Source organism: Anolis sagrei, chromosome 4 (genome assembly GCF_037176765.1).
Source record: "Anolis sagrei isolate rAnoSag1 chromosome 4, rAnoSag1.mat, whole genome shotgun sequence".
Lineage (NCBI taxonomy): Eukaryota > Metazoa > Chordata > Lepidosauria > Squamata > Dactyloidae > Anolis > Anolis sagrei.
This window is the reverse complement of record NC_090024.1, coordinates 166,786,376-166,813,597: the sequence shown is the minus strand read 5'-3', so window position 1 is coordinate 166,813,597 and position 27,222 is coordinate 166,786,376. Positions and strand designations below refer to the sequence as shown.

Sequence of the window (27,222 nt, the reverse complement as noted above, 5' to 3'; positions counted from 1 at the left end):
TCTCTCTTTTTATTACATCAAGTGTCACTCTTTGCTTATTCTTAAACAGCTAAGCTACTCTTTTAGTGTCAACCATTTGAAAAGGTTCATGCTTTTACACACAGGCAAAAAGAAAATATCTGCACTACCTGAACTCTCATTAAAAATAATCTTTATATTGAAAAATGTGCTCAAGATGTACTGCATCCTCCAAATGTCCAAGATACATCACATTTATTTAGACTGAAATGTGAGATCATTTGTGGATCTTTGTACGTTCTGGGAGTCATTTTACTGATTTCGAGGCCTGAAGGTAGTATTGCGCACAAATGGTAGTTTTTATTGGAATGAATTTCAAGGCATTTCATAGTATGAATTCAAGCACCACAAAGTAGAAAAAAGAATATATTTTCACTAGCAGAGGACTTTTAAAAAACAGAACATTAACTAAAAGGGTATTTGCAAATGCTACATTGGCAATGTCTTTGCTAGCAAAAGGACTGCATTGACAGAAATGGCAAATTTGCTTTTGGGCGTAGAGGCCGTTGCATAAACAATATGCCACAAATTGGCAAGCAGTCGTCATTGTTTACGGTAAAGCTGGCACTCCTTCAGAGAAAGCAAGGGGCATATCATCACTGTGAAATTCAGTTTGTTTGAAGTCCTGGGAAACAGTGCCCACCATTAAGTGCAACTCTTCTTCCCAAACATTACAAAAAGTTCAGAATAGTATTTTATTAATGTTGAGCAAATATAGTGTTTAGAACTACACAGAAATAATACATCTTGGACCTTTTCACATTTGCATAAAAGAGCTATCACGAAGTGTATTATTTACTTAGAGATTATCTGCTTGTGCAGATTGTAAAGTTTAAATTAGATGCTAGAAACTGTATCTAGATGTGCACCTGCCTAGTGCACTGAGCAATCCTTAGTTGGTATTTGCTGGAGAGATAGATTTACAGGCGTTTCTTTTTAACCTTTTAAGTAGCATCAGGCAGTTGTAGAGCCAGCAAGCAAGCGGAATATATTCTTCAAGTAAGACCTGTGAGGGTTAAAAAAAAAGGTTAAATAGCAAATAGACATTACAGTTTACCAATAATAACATAGCTTTCTCTAGCTTTCTTTTAGCTACACAATACAAAAAAGTGTTTCTTTTTAAATATAACAATATATTGGGGGTTATAAATACATCCCATTACTATCTTAGCTCAGAAGTCGACAGAAGGAAAGCCAGGCATTATCCTGATATTTCAAGACAACCAATTTTAGCACAAAATGCTTTTTAAAAACACCTTTCATTTTGTTTGTGGGTTGCTACCAATAAGTTCTTCAGCTTTGAAACTGAGGGTTATACTTGAAATGTATACAAACACATGTTATATAATATCCTTGGGCTTGTATATGTCCTGTAATTGTTTTTTTTTATGATTACTTTGGAATAAAAGAAAGCGATATTCTAGTTTTTAAAAAGCTTTATACTTTGTTGACTAATAGGAACTAGAGTTGCATTTATCAACCTAGGATCCTGGGGAGGGGTTGCGAGGGGATGTTACAGGGGTCGCTAAAGACCATCAGAAAACACCGTATTTTCTGTTGGTCATGGGGGTTCTGTGTGGGAAGTTTGGCCCAATTCTATCGTTGGTGGAGTTCATAATGCTCTTTGTAGCTTAACTATAAATCCCAGCAACTACAACTCCCAAATATCAAGGTCTATTTTCCCCAAGCTCCACCGGTGTTCACATTTGGGCATATTGAGTATTCGTGCCAAGTTTGTTCCAGAGCCATCATTGTTTGAGTCAACAGTGCTCTCTGAATGCAGGTGAACTGCAACTCCAAAACTCAAGGTCAATGCCCACCAAACCCTTCCAGTATTTTCTGTTGGTCATGGGAGTTCTACGTGTCAACTTTGGTTCAATTTCATCATTGGTGGATTTCAGAACGCTCTTTGATTGTAGGTGAACAATAAATCCCAACAACTACAACTCCCAAATAACAAAAATCAATCCCCCGCAATCCAACCAGTATTCAAATTTGGGCGTATCGGGTATTTGTGCCAAATTTGGTCCAGTGAATGAAAATACACCCTACACATCAGATATTTACATTACGGTTCATAACAGTAGACAAATTACAGTTATGAAGTAGCAAAGAAAATAACTTTATGGTTGGGGGTCACCACAACATGAGGAACTGTATTAAGGGGTCATGACATTAGGGAGGTTGAGAACCACTGAACTAGAGGGAAGCATGACAGAGAAACTTTTCATACAGTGATGTATATTTAACTAACAATTTGTGGTATAATTTGTCTTACATGTAAGTGATACTTTATCAATTGATTAAACTAGGTGATGCTGGCTTCACGTTTTTTATATCAATTAGCAGAACAGGAACCATCAACTAGCATTCTAAAGAGAATTCTGTCTTTCATGTTGAAACTTCAACTCTTTTTCTGGCATGGATATTCTAGAATATCATGCCTGTTAGCAAGTATCAAAAGTAGACATGGCTTCAGGACATAGTTGGTAAATGTACATGGAGCACAGAGCAGGGAGAAGGATTAATGCTAAATCTAGCTGCAACGTACTTGTAGATGCTTATTGAAAACATGATAGCTGTGTCTGTTATGTGTAAGAAATCCATTGGTGAATTCCATTCCACAAAAAAAAAAAAAACTGTTTACACAGCAATAGCATAAAGGTATGGCTCTCCACAGTCTCACCTCCCACTTGCCATGATCCCTGTGGCCAAATTTTCCTCTGAGAAGGTGCAAGATGTGACTACTACAAACTTGCATAACTAGTTGTTAAAAATACTGTTTGCAAAGACATCTTCCCTTTAAAGATAAATGAAAACGTTCAATTGCATTACCATTATATTCACATTGATTCAGAATTATGTTCTACTGAGTTCAATACCCAGGTAAGAATGCACAGAATTTGAGTCTACCCATGAAATCTAAATGTTTCAAAAGTATAGCTCATTTTGTTAAATGGGACTGACATCCACATATATGTGAACAAAATTTTCGCTTAAACCTACTATACTGTTTGAAGATTCATGACGTTTTATTTCAAAGCTAAACACTGGTCATGCGGAATGAACAAAGGCTGTTGCCTCTGGGGGTATTGGGTATCACTTCAAAAATCAAATTTAAATGGGCCATGTGTAATTCTTACACAGCTGTGAAAAATCAGCTTTATATATTAAAGAAAATCCTTGCCAGCATCGTAAGCATCTGTGAACTTAGAAGTGTACTATACATTTGTATACATTTGTCATATTCTGTGACAAAATCTCCTTGTTTTGCTTGGGGTATCTGGTTGACACATTTGACACACACAATGGACTTAATGTTTGCCTGCCCTGCATGGCAAGAATTGTGCTATCTTCATTACACTTTAGGATGTTTAATGTTGAATAAAAAAAACAATGCCATGGAGAGGCTCTAAGGAAAAGGAAAGACTTCCATGTATCCATACATAATGCAGAATCTACCTACAATATGGGAATGGTACCATTATGTTACCACACTACACTTCATGAGTCAGCATTACGCTGAAAGGGACCACCAAGAGGCAAGAATAGCTCTGAAATAACATTCAGATCAAAGTTGGAAATAATACTATTTGGAAAACAAATTTAAGGTTATACATTGAGCTCTCAAGAAAACTAGAATTTCCAAAGTTGGCAGAAAAAAGGGGTATAATATTTGCAAACTTTGCTTTGATGTATTTCCAAAAGAGGAAAAAGAAGACACTTCATGTGGTAATATTTGAATGAGTATTTGCAAACACAAAGGAAAAGCTTTTTTGAAAAAGCAAATGTTCCATCTGAAGAATGCAAACATGGGATTACATTCTGATAGAGACATAAATAGATAAAATAATGTTTTTCGGTAAAACATTACATCCAAATAAACACCATATATTTACTCTGATACAATTGAAAGGAGTGTTACTTTCAAAGCAAATATTGATGATGATGAAATTTGAATTCCTTTTCCATTCACAACACTCTAGCACATTCAATAAAGTGTGTCCAAGTGAAAATAGTGTCTATTTCACATTATGAGTTATGATAAAATCAAAATAATTGTAGAATTGAAAAGTCTCCTAAAAGGATAGCTAACACTCCCCCACAGCCACCCGTAAAAAATCTGATCAAAATACAAATTTATCTCCACTGATCTGCAATTCTTCAAAAATAATGTTTTCAATTACATGTTTAATCACAAATTTTAGACTCATTTGTTCAAACAGGAAAGTCTTCTCACCTTAGTCAATGATGGATTTAAGGAACGCAAAGCTGTTAAGTGGTCTGTGATAATCTAGAGAACAAAAATGACATGTTTTTTCACTATACTTCATATCTAACTGTATAAAAAATACAAAACATGACATTAGAAACAAGAATCACTAGCCACAGTCAATACAGCTAGGTCCATAGATCTCAATGGAAAATGACCACTTTCTATTGTAAAATACAGTTTACCTTAAAGAACAAATAACTCCAAGTGCTGAAGATTTCAGTTTTAACTGTTAACAATAATTGCCAATGGGCCCTTGGGATCTGTTGGGGTTTGGTTCCAGGATCCACCTCCACTCCACGAATACCAAAATATATGGATGCTCAAGTCCCATTATATACAATGGCATCATAAAATGGAATAATTTATATAAAATGGCAAAAGACAAGTTTTCTGTTTGGATTTTCTATGGAGAGGAAACCTGTGCATGCAGAATATGTGGATACAGGGGGCTGAATAGATATTTTCGAAGTGTGCAGCAATGCTTCATATTCTCAGAACAGGGTGATTTTTTACAAAAAGCTGAAAGGAAACATATATCAAGTCTATTGCCAGTTTAACCATACACGTATTGTTCACTACTTATTATGGCTACATTATATGATCTGGCCCGCAAGTCTTCCCACTGGGTTTGCTATCACTGTACCTTATCTTTCCACAAAGGACCAACAGTTCATAGTTGGAATTTACTGTGGTAGTGTCCAAAAGGCCTCAACCCACAGTGCAGCAGCTTCAAGAGTTTTATAGAAAGGTAGGGAAGGTAGGGAACCTCACAATAAGAGGTCATGATCTAGCAGAAAGTTTACTCTGTTTTGTGCATGTGTGTGCAACTTTGAATGCTTTAAACCACGTAAAGCTCTCAACTGGAGAAGGAGAGAGGGGAAAAATGGCCACCTGTCTAGTGATATAAAACCAATCTTCTCTTAAACGTGCCAGAATAATTTTTCTCCACCTCAACCACAGTTAAAGTCTTCAGTCTATTCATTACTGTCCTTTTATAGTATTTTTATTTAATAAAACCTATTAAGACTACCATACAAATCTCTTTACTTATGCTTTTATCTTTTAACTGATCAATTTTTATATTGCTGACATCCCGTCTTCACCATTTGCTCATTTAAAAATTCATAGTACATGAGCGATGTCTCTGGAGAAAATGTCTATAAAATTTGTTACAGCTGGCAAATGTGTATGAGTCAGTGATAGCACATGACTAAATGCTTCACAGAAAATAAAACTTGTTTCTGTAGTAAGCAGAACTGTTTAAATGTTATTTATTTTTATGTTTCAAAGAAAATATATTGTGAAGTGCTGCATTGATTTAATACGCAACAGTGTCTGTGTACACGCTGTACAAGGAAAATTTATGAAACCTTTGCACAACTCCTTTAATTGAATTTTCCAAATCTCTCACCACACACAAATAATCAATATCTTCTGCAGAGAAAACCAGTCAGAATTATTACAGTCTTTCTTTTCAATTTTGTTGTCATCAGCACATACAGAGCACCTGGATATTTGTAATGTCTAGATGGAAAGTTATTTACGTCTCTTAAAATGTAATTGCTATTAAGTGAGACTAAACCGATGTGCCTTGCCTTTTTTATTTAAAATAACTATTATACATCTCAAAGAAGAAACAGGTATTTAGAGTACTTATAGTTACATACAAGTGATCATATACAGGACCAATATAATTAGTAACAGTTTAACTTTTCATTAAATCCTCACATTTGAGTGCTACTGCATCTTATGAGATGAGGGTCCTCCAAGAGAAGGCATTAAAACAAAAGTATAAAGGACATGATACAGAATGTTGGTAGAATCTCACACAAGCAACACACTTTGACAAGTCAATATGTGCATAGGTGTGTATGTATGGTTAGTTGTGTGTATGTCTCAAGCCTTACAACCATATGTCTCATATGCATTTGTATGTCTGCCACCAAAGTTAATAGCTTAATATTTCATCTACATAGCATAGGCTATTAAATCACTGGAGAGGTTTGTGGTTTGCCTCCAAAATATCTATCATAAAGGTAGCCTCGGCCTGCAATGCAGCACACATTGAAGGCTATATTTTAAAATCCACACCCTAATTACAGCTGTGCCAACTATTAAGACAAGTGTCTTGTAGGAAACAAAGTGTTCTTTCATATAAAGAATGAGGGGGAAAAGGGGGACCAAACCACTTTGTATTTATAGGTCAAAAGAATAACTGAGTACCAACCATTTTTCTTCCTGTTAAGTAGCATCCCTCTACGAGACAGATTAAAGTCTCACCTGAAGCACACAAAAAAAATCTCCACAAAAATCAATACAGCCAAAACTTTGCCTCTTACAAAATAATCTTAAGAATGGCACAGCTTTCAAATGAACTACACTATGTGTTTACCTAGGGGGAACTCAAGCGCAGCTCACTTCTCAGTAGGCATGTACAAGATTTTACTATAGGGATATATCCCTAAGCCACTCTGAAGGAACACGATTGCAGTTCTGGACACATTTACTTCTGAGTAAACACACATAAAATGTGCTCCCTTTTAGCTTTTTAAAAAGCCTCCCCTGCCCTGAGGCTATGAAGCACTACTGCACACACTTTGAAAATGTGGATAAATACAGTCTGTATTCTGTATCCATGAATTCTGCATTCATGGATTCCCTCCCCCCACCAAAGAAAGTGCAAAAATACAGGGTAGATTATGTCTGAGTGTTGTTGTTGTGTGCCTTCAAGTCACATCTGACTTATGATGACCTTAAGGCAGACGTGTCAAACTCACGGCCCTCCAGATGTTTCAGATTCCAACTCCCAGAAGCCCTAGCCAGTTTGTCCAATGGCCAGGAATTCTGGGAACTGACATATAAAATACCTGGAGGGCTACAAGTTTGACACTACTGCCCTAAGGTGAGCCTATATGAGGTTTTCTAGGCAGTATTTGTTCAGAGAATGTTTGCCCTTGCCTTCCTCCAAGGCTGAGACAATTTGACTCTTCAAAATCACCCAGTAGGTTTCCATAGCTGAACGGGGATTCACACTTTGTCCTCCAGTGTCCTGGTTCAACATGCAAACCTCTACACCAGGCTCTCAGACCTGAATGCACATTTATTTTATTTCATTATTTATTTGGTAAATAAATTATCTCCAAATCAATTATTTATCTCCAAAGCTCTATAGGCAGTTTACACATACATAGGACTGCAACACAAGAGCATCATAAATGTAAAAAGAAAATAAGAAAACTCTTTTTACAAATATAAATATGACTATTTAGCACCTGATCTGTCTATTTGCAAACTTTTTTAAATGAGCCAATATACTGATATCTAGTAAAACTGTGAAGATGACTACACATAGAAAATCCAAACACTACTTCCCTTACTGTGTAGATTGATGAAATGCCTCAAACCAAGTACATCTCTGGCAGTGAACAACCTTGAAAGAAGGGTGCACTCTCAAATCTTAATGATACAGGAAAACTGTGTAGGACATATGCACAGTTCTTCAAGAACGACAAGAAGAGAATACATGTAGACTCAGCTGGTTTATAAAGTGGGAAAGAATTGCATACTTTATCTAACAAAGCTCAGAATACAGATTTTTATTTGTTGGAATCAGAATTGGGCAGCTGTGGCACTCCCATGTCTTCAAATTGCAACTCCTTCACTCATTTGCTATGGAGGATTTATCTGCTGGAAACTGTAGGCTGAAATTTTGGGAGTGGTTGAGGGCTCTGCTTATCACCCCCAGAGTAGATTGTAGTAAATAATTCAAACCACTCTCTCATCATTACTACAACAGCAAAACTGTTCCTTGATCTGGTTTCCAATGAAGGTAGCAGCTATTCCTCTTTCTTCTACAAGTGTACCATTGAGGGATGTTTGAATGACCCTAATATGGGAACCTTCCAGCAATCTGTGGATGACCTACTGGTCAAGATCATCAGCTGAGACCTATTGTTTTTCTCCAACACACTGGAAGACACTGTGGCAAAGGATTTATGTAATGGATGGAACAGATAAAGATGCCATCCAATTGTACAACCACAGTATCAGACTTTTAGATCACTTCTCACATGATCAGAGAGAAGCACAGCCATAGCTCACTGACAGTGCCTGGTCTTCCAGCAGAAAGCTCCAAGTTCAGTACTTCCAAACTGGGATGGAAAACCTTCTACCAAAAACTTGAAAATCAATTAGTCAATGTATGTTTTAGCACGTAACTCACATCATTCCAGACCAGAGCCATTCTGCATGGAACTGTTGGGAATTATGATTCAAAACAACTGAAAACCACTAGATTGCTTAACTCTGGTGAAAACAGTACTGAGCCAGATGAATCAACAATCTGACTCAATAGGCTACCTTTCACAAAAAGGCCCTAAACACTAAAATGTAGAGAAAATATTATATTGTGTATTGTCCTAAATGTGCAGCACAGGACACATCTATTTCCCTACTGCTACCCAACCACCACCACTCCCAAATATCTGCTCTTTCTCTGCTCAATTTAGTCATTTTATCTAGTATATTTCTATTCTGTGATTCCATCATGAACTCAAAGCACTGTGACAAATATGTGATTCCCAGGTTGTCTTTCAATCAGGCAAAGTCTTGACATAGATCTGCTTAACTTCAGCAAAATGGCTGTATCATGCAGGTGAATCACAAAGTAGATGCAAAAGGCTAGGAACAAAATCGCTGTTGGGTCCAATATTGTCTGCTGGCCTCCCACTGCTCCATGCTCTTACATGACAGAAAATCTGTCTTGAAACCTACTGAGAAAATGGGACTGTATGAAGTATATAACAGGACACACGAAAGTACTTTTCTAAAAGCCTGAAAAACTTCTGTATTTGTCTTGTCTACCCAAGTATATTGATAAACAGATACTTTAATTCTGGTTGATTAAAGAATTGTCTAGCAAGTAAAGCATCACTTTTAGATCTTGAAGGACATTCAAGTATGTTCAAAGAGTCAGTGGGGTGAAGGTTCATTTTGTTTGCACTCAGCCCTTCAAAAGGCTAAAACTGTTGAAAGTCTTCTTTGAAATATGCAGGGAGCAACCTACACATTCAGAAAGCATGCTTTGGACAGCAGCAACCCAGCAAGATTTAATCTTCTGGCAGCTGCTCTTGACTTTGCTTACATTCTCTTCAAAAACATTTTTGTTTACTGTAAATGCTAGTCATGGACAAACAATGGTGCCATTTTTTATGCTGCTAATGCAAAATGATATACTAAGATCCACATAATGCTGCCCATTGATGAAGGAATGTTCTGAATTAAGTTGTTTTAAGTAGAGGCTGTTTACGTAAAGTAAATAAATTTCATGTCTCACCATGTGATGATAATGTGACATTCCATCTGTATCAAGCCAAAGAATAGTCATAAGTTTTATGTCTTGAGCGTAACTAATTAAAAATAATGATGGAAAGCCACATCCAAGAGTTAGAAGCAAAATAAGAGTTCTCTCTCTGGCCTCCACCCCTAGCCTTTTTCTCCATTATGCATTTACTTCTGTCCAATTCTGATTAGGACAGCAAAATAGATCTCCAGCCCCCCCCCCCCCCCAGCCATGTTTGTGCTGTGCAGTTAAAATTCAAAAGTATTGTTTTGATTCATATGCACTTCTAAACATCACAGTAAGCAATAGCTGCTTTATGAGCTGATAAAGTAGTTAGCATTTAAAACTGAAAAAAACATCATGACCTGGAATGTTTAATGAATACTGTAGCTATGATAGCTAAGGAGAAGCTATCTCAAAATGAGACTAAGTATACCATGCTGTTGACGTTGGCTTTGTTAGGAAAGATGAGATGTGGGCCATTTTTTAAGGATACCACTGGTTTCCCAGTAAAGAATAACTGTGTCTAATGAAAATGCTTACATTTCACACCTCTTCTACTTTGACAGCCTAAGGTTTGGGGAATAAACACCCAATTTCCTAACCTAGAAGCAGCAAAGGATTCATACATGTGACCCAGAGGGAACTAGCTAGTTTGATTTTGGATGTAGATGCTTATTTATTTATTTACAGTATTTATATACCGCCTTTCTCACCCCTGGGAGGACTTATGTTGGCTTTGTTAGTGGTAGCCTTCTCCTGCAGCTATGAAGTATGACAGTATATGTTTATTTTTTTCTAGTGATCAGAGCAGGCCTGCACAACCTGTGGTCCTCCAGGTGGTTTGGACTTCAGCTCCCAGAATTCCTGACCACTGGAGAAACTGGCTAGGGCTTCTGGGAGGTGGAAGCCTAAACACTTGGAGGGCCAAAGGTTGTGCAGGCCTGGAATAGTGGAGGAAACACAATTTACCTGGGATCATGCTTCAAGGCTTGCATGTATTCCATTTCCTCCTTCCTTCCTTTCTTCCTTCCTCCTGTCCTCCCTCCCTCCCTCTAACCCTTATCATTAGTAACACCAAAACAGATTTTGAAAGGACCTCATCACATTAGATTCTTCAGAACTCCGTATTTTACACCAAAAGGTAGAGATCAGGCAAATGCATTTACTGCACAGATGCGAGTAGGTTTTCAAATCTTGCAAGAGTGGTAGTTCCGAGACACTGGAGGGTATGTTACTAAGCAGCTTTAGGGGGGAAAATGTTTAAAGGTCAGGAAGTGACATAAGGAGTCTTCTTTTTTAAAAATTTTTTTTTTATTGCAAGTAAAAGATTGCTCTATAAAGAAAGGCGCTTCCAGTAGACTTGGAGTAATAGTACATATTTTGTCTTATTGCATAAAAAGAGTGGGAACAATGTTTAGTAAAGTCGGAAATTTCAACAGAAAACCTGGCAAACGTGGGAAAAAGATTAAGAAAAAAGGAAAAACACGGGGGGGGGGGGGATAGAGGGATGAAAAAAAAACTCTCAGGACTCCCCAGAATCCTGTTTCTGAATGGATTGGGAGGAGCTAACCTTCTGAGGTGTGATGAGACAAAGGGCAACATTTTCTGAATGTAAGAATCACAGTATTTGGGTGTGAGGCAGTCAGTATGCATCCCACTCAGTATGTATTAAGTTAAAAAAAACTATGGGATGCATACTAATAGAAACAGAGAATTTAATAATGTGATGAGATCTGAAAAGTACGTTTGAGGTAGTTTATCATGTAATTCACTGTGAAGGCTATCCTTCCCCTCAAGTAATATAACCTTACTAACATTACCAAAAGCAGTAACTTTGTAGCTATGTAAACATTATATATATATTTTATATACTCAATAATGCTCGACTGCTGTCCCCCACTTCCTTCCTCACTTCCTTCCTTCCTTCCTTCCTTCCTTCCTTCCTTCCTCCTTCTTTTCTGCCCTCCCCTCATAACTCTTCCCCTTTCCTTTATCTTCTTTTATTTCTACCCCTCCCTTTCTCCCTTCCTTCTCCTTCCCTTCTTTTTCTGTCTTTCCTTCCTCTACTCTTTTCACCTACTCCAGAGCTCTGAGAGGCCTCACAATGTCATTATGACAATATAGCGCTCTGTGTGGCTCTTTCCTTCCTTCCTCACGTCCTCTCATGTTGTTGTTCTTTATTCATTCAGTCGCTTCCAACTGTTCATGACCTCATAGACCATCCCAAGCCAGAGCTCCCTGTTGGCCGTGGCCACCCCCAGCTCCTTCAGTGTCAAGCCAGTCACTTCAAGGATACCATCCATCATCTTGTCCTTGGTCGGCCCCTCTTCCTTTTTCCTTACACTTTCCCTAGCATCATTGTCTTCTCCAAGCTTTCCTGTCTTCTCATCATGTGGCCAAACTATTTCATCTTTGCCTCTAATATCCTTCCCTCCAGTGAGCAGTCGGGCTTTATTTCCTCAAGTATGGACTGGTTTGATCTTCTTATGGTCCAAGGCACTCTCAGAATTTTCCTCCAACACCGCCATTCAAAAGCATCTATCTTCCTTTGCTCAGCCTTCCTTATGGTCCAGCTCTCACATCCATAGGTTACTATGAGGAATACCACTGCTTCAACTATGCGGATCTTCATTGCCAGTGTGATGTCTCTAACCTTCTCTACTTTATCGAGAGTGATCATTCTTCTCCTCCCAAGAAGTAAACATCTTCTGATTTCCTGGCTGCAGTCTGCGTCTGCAGTAATCTTTGCACCTAGAAATACAAAGTCTGTCACTGCCTCGTTTTCTCCCTCTATTTGCCAGTTATCAATCAGTCCGGTTGCCAGAATCTTGCGGGGGGGGGGGGGGGGTTATGTTTAACTGCAACCCAGCTTTTGCACTTTCTTCTTTCACCTTGATTAGAAGGCTCCTCAGCTCCTCCTCACTTTCGGTCACCTTTCTTTTCTAGTGTCATCACAGAGGGCCGCTCTGCATAGCAACATCCAACCATTCACCTAGCAACAGCCAATTTGGTGACATCACAAAGGGTCAATTAGCAACAGTCCTTGTAGTACAGACAAACAGACATATTTTGGCTGTTATAAATATAAATATGGGCTTACTAATAACATGATTGTCAGGATTGTTCAAAGACGTATATAAAACCCTTTTAAAAATCTATGCAAAATGTCCTTTAAAGAAAACATTACTCATCCCACTCACCAAAAAACCAAACAATGTTCCCATTTCTTAGGTTACTTTTGACGTTATGCTTTTATTATTCAAAACAAAGACAACAATATTGCTTGCAACAATTCTGGTTCTTCCAAACCAAAACTGGAAACCACAATATAAGCTATGTTTTCAGTTCTGGTTGAGAATTACAACATTGTTATGCATATATTGCATTATATTTACATTTCAATAATTAATAGTCTGCCTTTTAAATGAAGTTCATAAAGTAGTTACCAACTGACATTAACTGAAAGAAATAAAAGATATAAATATACGTTGTCACAGAAAAAATGTTTTTAAAAACATCAGGTGAAAACAGAAAAACTATATAAAAGGCCACAGCTCACTAATAGATCAAACAACTATGAAGATCTTAACCTGATGCTGATGGTTAACAAAAGATACTCCTCCGAGAAGAACAAACCATAAACTGGTGATTAATACAGGAAAGTTCCTCTCTTCAGTTTCCATCTACTCATCTCTGAAGATAGGGTCACTAAAAATGGCAAATATCCCAATACAATGTTCATGGACAAGGTGGTTGCATATCTTGGTCCAATGTCTTAATGGGTTTCCAATTTTTCCCAGAAGCAAAGAGGGAGCTCTTTAGTACAGTGGGGCTTCTTTGATACAGATCTGTCCATATTTTCTACCACATGAAGTTCCCAAATAGCCATCCAAAAAAAATACAATGTGTCCTAGTAGTCAAATCTGTGGGTCAGAGATCATCAGCAACTGTGACCAGGCCCCCTCTGCCCAAGAGGGCTGCAACTGGTCCAGCAGCCCAAGCTGATGCAAGACCAGTAGGAGCTTTCTAAGCATTGGACTTATCGGAAGAGAAAAGGCACCAACAGTTGTATATAGAGCAACTAATGACAGAGAGAACCCTGTGATGCATGCCTTCTGCTTTGTTTTCACCTTGGTTTCTTAGATCTCTGTAACTCAAAGTACTTTGCTTCCTGCCTGCATGCTGAGACACCTTCCCCTCTTTTCCAAAAACTATTTAGTGCTTTATTACCCTTTCTTGAGAAGGTTTCTCTCTCCTTCAAGAGGCATGAGAGTCAGCATAAGGGACTTCTCTTTCAAAATTAGGTAACTCTCTTTGTCTATCCACTCCTTCATCTGAGATGAATTACCTGGGACATTACAAGTAAGTCTTTATCTTTTTAACCTCACCAGAGCATCCTGTATATTTTCTCTCCTAAGCTCATAGATACCACTGCCTATGCTACACTTTATTCTGCCATAGATGCCAAAGATTCCTACAGGACACATTAGCATTGCCCCGATTACAAATTTCTGGCAATGATAACCTCACTCAGAACACACTGAATACAATCTTTCTAACCAAATGAAACAAGCTTCCAACAATGACTTTGTCTTTGGTTTGTTAGCTTTTATCCTGTCTACTTCTGACTTCAAGTACCAGTTCAAAATTTCTACCATTTCTCTTTTTAATCTGACAAAACAGAGAAAGACAGCTCTATGTCCTTAGCAGGTTGGTGATGGCTTCAAACCCCCTGTGGATACATGGAGAATGTGAACAGCATGGGGGGAGGAGCAGAATAAATCCTACAAAATGCTATAGCATAAACACCGTGGCATATACACCAAAAGTCACTCTTACACCGCACAACTCTTACAACCTTGTTTTCATTAATCATAAGCCAAATTTGATGTTATTGATTACTTAAATGTTATATTCCATTATTCTACTTTCACTTGACTTAGCCGATGGTTTGTTGACCGAAATAAAGTCTACTGACTGACTGAATGACAACCAATTTCTAGAATCTATTTGCAGCTTGTCAGTAAGTAACTACAAATAACAAATGTATTCTAATTAATTTCATTGCCCAGTAATTAAGGTAAAAATTAAAATGTATAATATGTACCTTTAATTCACCTGTGAACCTATGGCAACTATGAATTTCACAGGGTTTTCCCAGGCAAGGAACACTCAGAGATTACTTACCACTGCCTTCCTAGGTATACAGCCTATGATATGATTACATATTATAACTATAAGAATATATTCAGCTCTTTTCAGTACAAATTTAGCACCCCTTCTCCATAATTCCAAAATCTGAAATAATCAGAAACACAAAATGATTCACACAGTGACAGCTTTGCTTTATGACAATTTAATGTACACAAACTTTGTTGCATGCACAACATTATGAAAAATACTGTACAAAATCGCCTTCAAGCTTAGTGCATAAAGTATATTTGAAACATAAACAAATTTCATGTTTAATCTTGGGTTCCATCTCCATACATAATACTTGTATACCTAAATACTGATATTTCAAAATAGCAGGAATAAATCCAAAATCCAAAACACTTCTAATGTCAAGCATTTTGGATAAGGAAAATCAACCTGTATAAACAACTGTACAGTTACTTTTACAGTGGAATGTGGATTCACTCAATGGCAAAGGAGGAATATCACATAATTTAAGTGATGGGTTATGGTCCATTACAGGTACTAAGCCAACACTGAAGTTAAGGGTATGCAGTATGTAGCTTATGGCATTCGAGGTTTCCCCTTCTTAAATGTAATAAAGAGTAGCCATCTTTCGTGAAAGATAATTGTTGCTTTTAAAAATTTTAACTAAGAAACTAAGTCATTGCTGTTCAATGTAGTATACTGCTTGAAATTATATAATTCACCAAAGACCTCTTGGTTCAAGAGTCTTATCAACAGATAAGAAACAAATATAAAGTAATAAAGGGGGAGGGGGACAGTAAGAAAAGGATGCTATTTGTTCACAACACGTAAAAAATAAAAAATGAGAAAACACCACTCAACACATCTGACACTAGGCAAGCTAAGTTGTCATAGTTAAAATGTCCTTTATTCTGTGTCTTTTAAAAACTAAATCATAACCATGAGAGAAAATTAATCTATTTGATCAAGATGTGTGGCTGGCTGTCTGGCAGCAAGAACACATTGCTGAGCTAAAGAGATTTCAGAACTTATCAATATAAATGCTAAATGACTTCAAGCTTAGGAGGAAGGAAGTATTGCCTTGAGTTTAAGGCACAGAACCAGGAGTCAGCTGTCCTCTCAATTTGAACTTAACACAGTCAGACAAGTCACTCATCTTCATAGCCTTTAACTGTACGTTTGTCATCAAAGATACGCATGTCCTGTAAGAGCTGATGCTATTTCTCCAAGTAAGAAACCCAGCAACCTTAGTAGCAAGAGTGTCATTATGGAATCAGCTTCTTAGCTTGCGTAATAGCATTTCCAAATATTTTTTGAATCTTTGCTTGTATATCGAAGAACTTGAAACAGAGAGAGAAACAACTGCTCAAACCTTCCTATAAACATGGACATCATTGGACAATGGCATCATGGGTTGGAAGAAGAAAAACTGGTCCATGACACGCAGAATCACATATGACATCTGCTTGAAAAAGTGTTTTCTTTTAAGTTTCTCAAAACTTAAAGAACAAAACTCTTAGGGCACCTTAATTATTGGATTTATTTCAACATATGTCTTATACATTCATCAGATGCATGCAACTTCCGTTTTAGACCATTTTTGCAAAAGTGAACAGACATTCAACAGGCAGTCAAAACTGTATTGGTCAATGCAGTCTGAGTTTTAAAACTGCTATAAAAATGTTGTGTTTGTCATGTATTCAAACAGATATATACAATGTTGCTTAGGAGCCCCAGGGGCAAAAGAGTATTTAATAAATACTGTCTATGAATGAATGAATGAATGAATGAATGGGAAGTATTCCATAAGACCTCATGGAAGCAGCTCATTAATTTAACCCACTCGTAAGTTCATTATGAGCCACTCAGATGTATAATACCAAACTATACATGTACCTGTTTTCAGGGGGAAAAAACTGCTTAAAACGTTGAGTTGGACCTCAACTCAGAGAAGCAGTGACGTCAACGATGCGCCTCATGTGCTTAATGCAAGACATGTTCTTAAGCACTTTGCTGAGATGGAACTTGGTAAAATAGAGATCATACGTCTCTGAGATGTGGCAAGGCTGTATTCATAAATGTTTGTAAAGTGCTCTCAGGTCCTCCAGTAATAGGCACTAGAGAAATATTATTATCATTATTAAAGCCTTGAGATGCATCAAGGCTTTACTGTTCACTCAAAACCTGAAGTTAAGACAAGGTGATATGGATAAGGAGGAAAAGGTTAAAAAAAAAGTTATGAACAGAGGCAGTCTGTACCCAGAGAATTAAAATGTGTATTCTAGCCAGACTGGCACAATTCTAAGTGGAATCCTATATCAAGCTATCTGAGATGGTATAAGTGTACAGAGTTGATTCTCCACATCAGCAATGCCATTTCATATGACTATTTTTTTTTAACATCTAAATTACTTATTTCCATTTGTAGAAAAAAAACCTACATCTACATTTCCACATTTGGCAAATGTTGATGACTATTTCATGCTGTGCACAGACATGATGTTGTGGTTTAAACACTGGGCTACAGCTCTGGAGAACAACATTTGAATACCTGCTTAGCTATGAAAATCCACTGGGTGACCTTGGGCAACTCATTCTCTCAGCTTCAGAGAAAGGCAAAACTTCTCTGAACAAAGTTTACCAAGAAAACCCCATGATAGGGTCATATTAAGTTGAAAGCAACTTGAAGGCACACAAGAACAACAAAAAGAGGAAGATTAACCACACTTGCAAAATATAAGCACGACCACCACACCAAATGTATGTCACACAGCATGGTATAAATCTTGCTTTCCCTTAGAGCAGTAGTTCCCAAGCTTTGGTCCTCCAATTGTTTTGGACTTCAACTCCCAGAAATCCCAGCCAGTTTACCAGCTGTTAGGAACTGTGGGAGCTGGAGTCCAAAACACCCGGAGGGCCAAAAGTTTAGAATCACTGCCTTAGAGAGATGGTAGAATGTAGGAAAACCATTTCTTATCCTCATATTCTCCACTTCATTGCAATCCCTAATCCATACACCAGGCTTTTGTTGAATGTCCCCCAACCATCAGAATACATTTTCTAGTGGAAAGCCTGTGTGGTGCTTCTGCAGTTGGTACTTCTCTCGGATGCCTATCTTTAAATAATAATAAAACTTTATTTGTACCCAGCCACCATCTCCCCGATGGGGACTCGGTGTGGCTTACATGAGGCCAAGCCCAAACAACAATTACATAAAATAAAACCGAAAACACAAATAATGAACAATAATAACGTAATTACATAAAACAAATGAAAACATAGCAATATAAGATTACAATAAGCACAATCACAATGACAATGGGCAAGCTACATGTAATGGATAAAAGAAAGGCTGATTAAAAGCAGAATAAAAACTCAGGCGAGATAAAACAGAGACAGATTATTTGCGGAGGAGAGCTCATTATAGTGGAGGTTGTGGAACCAAGCTTTCCCATAAGGGGGGAATGTACTCCAATGATAAAAAAACGTTGAGGCTAAACACTAGTGTGAGGATATAAATCTATTCATCAAATGCGCAGTGGAAGAGCCAGGTTTTGAGGTTCTTTTTAAAGGTTTCTAGGGTAAGGGTTTTCCTAATCTCTCCAGGTAGTGAGTTCCAGAGTCGGGGGGCCACAGAGGAAAAAGCTCTCTCCCTTGTACTCACCAGGCGAGTCTGTGAGACTGGCAGGGGCAAAAAAAGGGCCTCCTCAGAAGAATGGAGGGCCCGAGTTGGTTTATGGAGGGAGATACGGTCATAAAGGTAGTCGGGTCCCAAACCGTTTAGGACTTTATAGGTGATAACCTGTACCTTGAATTGGGACCGGAAAATAAACAGCCAGTGGAACTCCTTGAACAGGAGGGTTGACCGCTCCCTGTAAGTTGCCCCAGTTATTAGTCTGGCTGCTGAATGTTGGACAAGTTGTAATTTCCGGGCCGTCTTCAAGGGTAGCCCCACGTAGAGAGCATTACAGTAATCCAGTCTAGAGGTAACTAAGGCATGGACCCCCATGGTCAAATCAGACTTCATGAGGTAAGGTCACGAGGTCAGACTTCACGACTTAATTGTGGGAAGGCCCTCCCGGTTACTGCCGACACCTGCACATCAAGCGTCAGTGCTGAGTCCAGGAGGACCCCCAAACTGCAGACCTGTGATTTCAGGGGGAGTGCAACCCCATCCAGCACAGGTTTCTACCCAATAACCCGATCAGCCGAATGACTGACCTGGAGGACCTCTGTCTTGTCAGGATTGATCCTCAGCTTGTTCTTCCTCACCCAGGTCGTCACAGCAGCCAGGCGGGGCTTCCTTGGAGTCAGATGGAAAAGAGTAGTGGAGTTGGGTGTCATCTGTGTAGAGATGGCACCGCACTCCAAAACTCCGGATGACCTCTCCCAGCAGTTTCATGTAGATGTTAAATAGCATGGGGGACAGAATAGAACCTTGCGGGACCCCACATGTCAATGGCCAGGGGTCCGAGCAGGAGTCCCCCAGCTTCACCAACTGGGAACGACCCTCCAGGAAGGACCGGAGCCACAGTAAAACCGTGCCTCTGAGTCCCATCCTAGCGAGCCTCCCCAGAAGGATACATTGCTCTTCATGGCACAAATGCCTGCATAAGGGGATCCATGAATGTACAGCTGTATGTATATTAGATTGCATACATCTGCAATGTACTGTACATGTGAACACTGGAAGAGAGCTGCATATGCCCACATATATATTAATATCACCGGATTCCGGAATGACTGTCTAAAGTTCAACTTTTGCCACAATTCTACTTAGGTCAGTTGGGAACTTAAGCAGTCTGAAAGCAAAAATGAGCAAATGTCTTTTTCTTGTCAAATAGTTTAAGATTAACATCACCAAAGAGAGCTCCCTGACGTTACACATGCATACATATACAAGTTTGGTTTTGCTACATGAAGAACAAATCTGTTCTGACCTCTTGAAAAGGAGTATTTTAAGCCTGCCAGAAGAAAAATCCTAAATGGAACATCAAAGTAATTACTATGTCAATTTTAAGAAAAGGGGAAATTACCTTGGGTCGGAAATCTTACGTTGCTCTTTCTCAGCAGCTTTTGTTGTCTAGCTTTCTCTACTATGGAAAAAAATATATTTAGATAGTATGAAAACTCTACTTGTGCGATGTTCATGTAGAAGAGCAGTAAAAATATATCTTTTTATCCTTAGAATCCAGAGAAATATGATTGAAATGTTCTTGACTGAATTCAGAGTCCCACTATCCAGTTTCAAAGGTTTCCTCCACCTCTTTCCCCCAGGGAAAAGCATCCAAGACTTGGGAAGTCTGAAGGTGGAAAATGAAGTCTGCAAGAACACACTTGCTCAAGAAAACCTTGGCTGGGTCCACGTTAGGTCAAAATTAAAACTCTAGCACTGACCCATCCCAAGTTCTAACAGGAACTATGTCGAGCACTACTCCCCTTTCAAATATATAGGGTTGTGCTGTAAAATAGAAGTTTTGTCCATTATGATCAACATTCTTACCTAATGGATTTTCTAGAAAATCTCTTTGAGTTGTATGATGGCATGAGTCAAATAAATTATGAGTGATCTGTATTGCATTATGATGTGCTCCAATATCTGCTATGGATGCTCATACAAAATGTAAATTTTAATTATGTGAAAGAAGATATATTAAACATCCTACAGAAAGGAAAAGAAGAAAAGTATTTCTTACTCAGCTTCCTAGTTTTTCTCACTTCTTCTTTTATGTTACCAGAGTTGTCTGAAACTCCAACAATATTCTCAAGCTCTCTGATGCCCTCTAAAGCCTGAAAGAAGAATTTAATGTAAGAAAAGAATGACATTTCTATTACTTTATACTTGTTTTGCTTCTTTAGTTTAAATAGCCAAGACAACTGCTAATATCTGACATTAGAAATTAAATGGTTGTGTGCATGCCCAGTTTTATCTATGTTGTGAAGTTCAAAGACATGTCAGGCTTTTGCAGTCTGAAGAAATTATTAACAAGGGAAAACAAATTGCTACCCATCACATTTCTAAATTGTTTACTTGCCTGAATGCCAACCGCCTGAGCTGTTTCTCAGTTTACCCAACCTCTCTGTATCCTGACACATATACTCTGCAAGGCAAAAGAACTAAGACGTTGGCTGGAGGATACATTTCATCCCAGCCCAGCATCTCTTCTCCCTTGCCTTGCCATTGGAATCTGACCCGATCAACTCTCAAGTATTAATTTATTTACTGTATTTATAAGCTGCATTTCTCCTGGTGAGATGCCCAAGGAGGCATGGAATGACTAGCAAAATACGTTTGCAATATCTGGACTACAATAAGTTACTTTTTAAAGACTACAACTCCCAGTATTCCAAATTTGGTTAGCAGCTTCTGGAAACTGTAATCTCAAACAAGTAACTATTCCAAGCTGAGGTACTATGTAGAAGCCGTGAGCAAGGTAATCCAGATAGTACTATCTGCTGGACAGAGTACGTTTAGGATAGGGGAGCAGTGGATAAGTAAATAGCAAATGCATATCAACAGCCAAAAATTTAGAGAAACAAGCCTACACATGACCGAGTGAATGTTGTAATCTACAAAGATAGATTTCCCATGGTGTTGTAATGTCTCTACTTCCAGCGCTGGAAAAATACCCATATTTACTTGAGTCTAGTGTGCCACTGCATGCAATGCGCACCCTAATTTTAAAACCCTAATTTGCAAAAAAAAATATTATCTGGCAAATGTAACGTGGTTCCCAACTGACTTCATTCACCAGCCAACTTTGGCCAAGCTTTTGCCTTCCCTTCCACACTTTTCAAAACCAGCTTTACCTCCACCTCTTGCTGTCCTCATGGATTGGCTTCTTTCTCAGCGCTAAATGAATCCTTGGGAACATCCAGCCACATCTGACCCAACAGCGCAGGCAAGGCGAGGACCTAATGGAGGGGCTAGGCTTCCTCTTGCCTCTTGCCCATTCTACTGCCTGCATTCCTGATTAGAAGCAAGGTCACATCAGGGAGACAGGCAATGGAATAGCAATAGGCAAGAGGCAGCCAAGCCCTCTAGCTGCCTGTTCAGCCAATCAGCCTCTGGGGCCTGCTCCTCTCCCTCCATCAGATGCCTTTTCCTTCCACTCCTCCTGGGCTCAGGCAGAGATGGTCACTTCCCTGCTGCCTGAAGCAACAGCAACAGCGCCTTCCGGCAGCGAGGGGTGATTATACCTTTTGGGCAGTTCTGTAGGCAAAGGGGGAGGGCACCATATACAAACTCCATTCTAATGTGCATGCTAATTTTGGAGACTTAATTTTGTGAAAAATGTGAGCATTCGATTCAGGTGATACAGTAATTCCCCAAAAACTTATTTTGGAGGAATTTGCTAAATCCAAGGCAGATCATATCGTAGGAACACTTTAATCTTGTAAAATAACCAGTCAGGGCATTAGACACAACTCCACAGAAAAGCACACAATGGATACTTGCAGGTCTCAAGATGGAATGGGGTACTTTTAGAAAAGTGAGGACCAAACTGGCTCCTTACTATTATGACATACAGATATTATATTGGAGGTCTAGAAAGAGATGTACTCAGTGCTGAAGACTTTCTTGAGGAAGCTCTTCACATCTTATCAAACTCATTTTTGAATCGTATTTCCCTCTATGGTGGGAAGCAACAAATTGCACTCTGAAAAAAGTACAACCAGAACAATCTGAGAGGCCCTCTATATTTGTTGAATTTGTTTAATTCTAGAAATACCTTTTCAGAAATATTTTTAAAATAACAAAACTTGATAAAACGGCACACTTAAGAAAAGATCTCTCTGGAATTTTCTCTCTAAAAGGTCTTCTTTATTAATATCTTTTATAGGCAGCTGGCTTACCATATTAAAAAGGCAAAAAGTACACAGCATTCTTCCTGTAAAAAGTTTGGCTTTTTTATTTGAAGAAGATACAAAATGCATGGCAGATTTGTTATTTTAAACCAGCTGCTTCATCACATGCTACAAAGTCTTCTATCAGTCACACATTTGGCTAGAAGTGCCCAAAAATAAATTCTATAGCAGAATTAAACTTTGGAAGCTAAAAAGTAGTTTCATCATTTATTTAGCAGGAAAGGCAGGCACTCTCACAATACTTGGGCTAGAGATGGAAAGGCCTGGAGAAAAACTGGAAAAACTGGGATAAAAAACAGATTTTTCCAAAGTCCTTTTCCCCAGAAAAATGGAAAAGATAAGTGTATAGAAACAAAGTCTCAGAAATCTTCCAGGTCTTCGTGTTATATGAATTGAATACCATGTCACAGATATATTATTTATCATTGAAAAAGAACATATTCTACACACTTCTCAATTTTCATGGCTTTGGAAAAAGCAGAAACAATCCTGTCCCCCCCCCCCCAATTTTCCATTTTTTGCAGGCCTTCCCATCTCTAATTTGGCCAAACAGCATCACTATAAAGGTCAGTAGTTATGAGGAGGTGGGAGCATATTTATTGATGTGAGGGGTATTTCGGTATAGAGAAATACCCCTCTTCCATTCCAACCCAATTCTCTAGTCACTTTACCCATAGTGAGCATCTGTAGAAAAAGCTTTTTAAACTGCTACTCTGGAACCCAGATTTTCAATATATTTGTATTCAGCTAACAATATGTAGTGTATATTGCAAATCTCAAGCTGTTAGAAAATGAATACCTTAAAAAAAATTGCTCAATTAAATGGAACTGGAGAAAAATAGTAAGAAAGACTTCAGACCTGTAGACTGGTTAAGTTTTTTCTGATATGGATGAATCTTTCTAGAGAATCTTCAACAGCAGACGGTAGCATTAAAAGTCTAAATATAGAAAGTAACATGGTATTACTTATTTAATTTAACTGAAACATTTTTAAAAAGAGCCAAACAACCAAACATCAAATGACACTGAAACAATAACCAGCCTGTGCTTTCAGATCTCCCAGGGAATTCTTCCTTTCTCTCCTGCCACTCTCACAGGAAAATCCAATTGGAAACGCGGAAGAGAGCATTTTCAGCTGGTGTCGAAACTCCTTTTCTGTTTAGGCAGGTGATGATATATGGCCTCCCTTATCAAAACAATATGATAGATTTTGCTAATAGTGCTGGTATGTGTGCACACTTATGTGTTCAATTAAATATGTTTTAAACTTGTTTTTATTTTTTTTATTATTCAACTTGTTTTTAATTTTTGATTGTTTTAACTTTTGTATCTTAGATTTTTCAATGATATGTTTTTTGTTTGTTTCAAGCCACTGGGAAATAACAAACAAAAACAATAATAGTTATTGTAGATGATACAGAACTCTTGGCAATTCTACAGCATCCAAAAGCTTGCAATGAGCCCAGTTTCAATAGATAGAAGCACGACAATTCATGAAAAAAAATCCTCTGTAATAAAGTAAAAAGATGGCAGGAGCTCAAGCCATGTTATGCCTTTTCTTCTCATAGGATATCACTTTACCTGTAGTGACGTAAAACCCTGGCTTGTTCACAGCAAGTGAAACAACTGAAACATTGCCACAGAACAAAAATAAGCTTGCTGTACAGTAAAAAAAAAAAAAGATCAGTAATCACAAAGGCAAAATACATATAAATGAAACTACCTATGACAATGAGGTCATAAATAAGATCTGTCAATTAGTGAATGCTATTTTTCTTCAATGCTTAAAGCTTTTGAAAGGCTGAAAGTGGACAGCTTCCATGGTCAATCCTGCTATATCTAGCTCTCACCAAAATGTGGACGTTCAGCAGACACAAAAGAACCATGTTTGGAAGTTCTTCCTCTTTAAAATAAGAGACCTAAAGAGGCTGTTTCTTTCAAAGTACACCTCCTTTAAAACAATATGCTTGACTTCCTTGGTAGCTATGGAGTTGCAAAAATTGTTTCTTTAACAGCTCTGATGAGGACATAGAAACTGAGTGAGATTTAGCCCTGCTGCAAGTAGCACAATAGGATAAAGATTGCATCTCTGGTAAGATTCTGAAGAAATATAAATCCCTGTTTTTTTAAAAAAATATATCTTAAAATCAAGATCTTTATGGTGGTAATCAGAGCATTTTTTATTTTTACAGTTTCTCCCAACAAACCTGCACTTTCTTCCACTGTCTGTGGGACTGCACTCAAGAAATAGAATTCTGTTCTTACAGAAAAATGCAACTCATGCAAACACTGGTTTGCTCACATTTCACTGAAGGGAAAAGTGATGTTTTGCAGTATGTTCACCTACTCCTGCCAAGTCTTCTGAGATAATGTAAATAATCATCTATACATGATCTATCAGTTCAGGTCACTTTTTCATCCTCTGCAAGATATATTGTTTACACACAATACTTGGTAACAAAAGCTCCAACTGCTCAATTGGTAATGCAACTGCCCCTACACATCTGTGGTACCAAAAAGCACTGCTAATGAAAGGTGGGCATAACCTTTGCCATATATTACTATTCCAATCTAACATCTTTTCAATATTGCTATTACTCACATAAGAAAGTCAATTAATGCTCTTTTCATTTAATTTCCAATGGAAAAATCACCACGACTCCCATCTGTATCATGTATCTTACACTATTTTGTCCTCACCATCCTGAATCAAAACAGGCCCTTACGTGTCATTCTGACTCATGCTAGGATGCCCCTTTCTGGCTGATTTGATCATGTCACTTGCTTCTGTTTGGGGTTGTGCCTTTCTCGATGATCTGATCAAATCTTTTGGTTCAGTCGTCTTTCCTAGGAATAAGACATTAAATAAACAAAAATTTATTTCTTTTCTGTGCAAAACTGCTAGTAGTTTTTTTTAAAAAAAATTGAAACTTCCTATCTTGAATGCAACACAAATTTGCATATTCATTTGCAAAAAATGTATTTTGCTAAGCAAATGTGCCACTGACTTGGAATTGATTGATTATAGCTTGTCAAACAAATATAATTACAATAGAAAGAAAAGACAAAAAATGACACAAAAATAAGAAGAGGAAATGTTGGTGGACAGTTACGTGTGACCTAGTGCTAATGCTGTTGTACTGGTATAAGAAATAAGGGACCCACAGAAACCAAAGCTATTAGAAAACAAAGGCTGAGTCTAAAAAACATAGGTGTGAAAACTGTATATTCTGGAAACAGATCATTTTGAAAGGGCGAAGGAAATTGGAGAATCAACCATTGCTCTCCACTTTTAATTCCATCCATAACTTCTTCTGCCTCTCCAACTCTAGAATGAAGAGCCTAGAATCTAGAGTATGTCATCAACTGGCGGGAAGTAGAATCAATGGAATGGAAGCTTTTGTAGACTGGATTCCTTATCTTGAGCCAGACCTTGAAACAACTGGCATTTCCTGCACTCCCCCTGCACAAGGAAGGGCTTGGAAGTGGTTTTATTTTATTTCCCAGAATGGCTCTTGATATGATATAGGAAGAAATGTTATTTTCGATTCAGAAAATGCTGTTTTCTTTGCAAAACAACCACATACTATTTTTTCTTTAGAATACATCTCAAACTGCAAAGATTCTCAACAGTCCAGGATTCTTCTTGTCTGCATTCTTGACAATCGAGAATTATGTTCTTGTACAATTTTTCCTTTATGTTCAAATACACTAATTAAACCCTAACAAGGATTACAAAGACACACATTTTTATGTTGGTTAAGTTAATGAAAGTATGTGCAAAAAAGCACAGAAAGAAATGATCATGTCATTCCTTTGATCAACACATACTTAGTATGCAGGGCCATTATAGCATTTTTAAAAAGATGATTCTCTATAGGTAGGATGCATCCCTAAGAAGAGAATATGGTGCTCTTTAATAGAAATAATTTTGTTTTGACCTAGAACACTGCTTCTTAAACTGTGGGTCCTGACCCCAAAGGAGTCAATGTTGAGATTGCAAAAAACTGGCAACATTAAAAGGTTTCTGAACACCACCAAGTAACTGTTAGATATTTACACAAATCTATGCAGTGTTTATAGTGGACTCTGCATATGATGCTTCAACTATACTATTGTTAAGGAAAACTTGCAAATTCTGGTTTGCTATCAGTAAATGTTTTATTTTATTCCTATTTCATATACCTATATAACTGGGGTTACATAAAATTTCTGAAGTGGAAAGGAGGTGTAAGTGGAAAATAATTAAGAAGCCCTGATCTGGAGGTAACACTAGATCTCTGGTGGGTTATAAATGTAACAGGGAAATCCAAATGTCATGTTGTTTCCAAAACCATCAAACTAAGAAAACCACAAAACAAAAAGCCTATAGGAATGTAAGGCCACAGCAATTCTGGACTGTGACCACACATGCCCTTCTCTGTGGAGTTGACATCCTTTGTGCATGCAACATGTTACCAAGCATCCAGCTGACACAACTATGTCAAACCGAGGCAGCACAGTGCTTTTTAGTGTGGCCTCTCTTTTGAGTTTTGATACTGCATAGAAGAAA

General features: G+C 38.0%; 1 protein-coding gene across 1 annotated transcript in view; it reads right to left on the bottom strand.

The window, feature by feature from the left end:
- Positions 1–298: 298 nt before the first annotated feature.
- ITGB3BP (integrin subunit beta 3 binding protein) overlaps positions 299–27,222 on the bottom strand; it is a 50,868-nt gene continuing 23,944 nt past the window's right edge. Inside the window, exons 4-9 of the mRNA XM_060773660.2 lie at positions 25,397–25,517; positions 23,530–23,608; positions 20,498–20,591; positions 19,838–19,897; positions 4,259–4,312; positions 299–1,024 (exon numbers count right to left, since the gene is read on the bottom strand). Coding sequence (XP_060629643.2) covers positions 4,260–4,312; positions 19,838–19,897; positions 20,498–20,591; positions 23,530–23,608; positions 25,397–25,517 — 407 coding nt within the window. The 3' untranslated portion in view covers positions 299–1,024; position 4,259. The remainder of the gene's footprint in view (positions 1,025–4,258; positions 4,313–19,837; positions 19,898–20,497; positions 20,592–23,529; positions 23,609–25,396; positions 25,518–27,222) is intronic.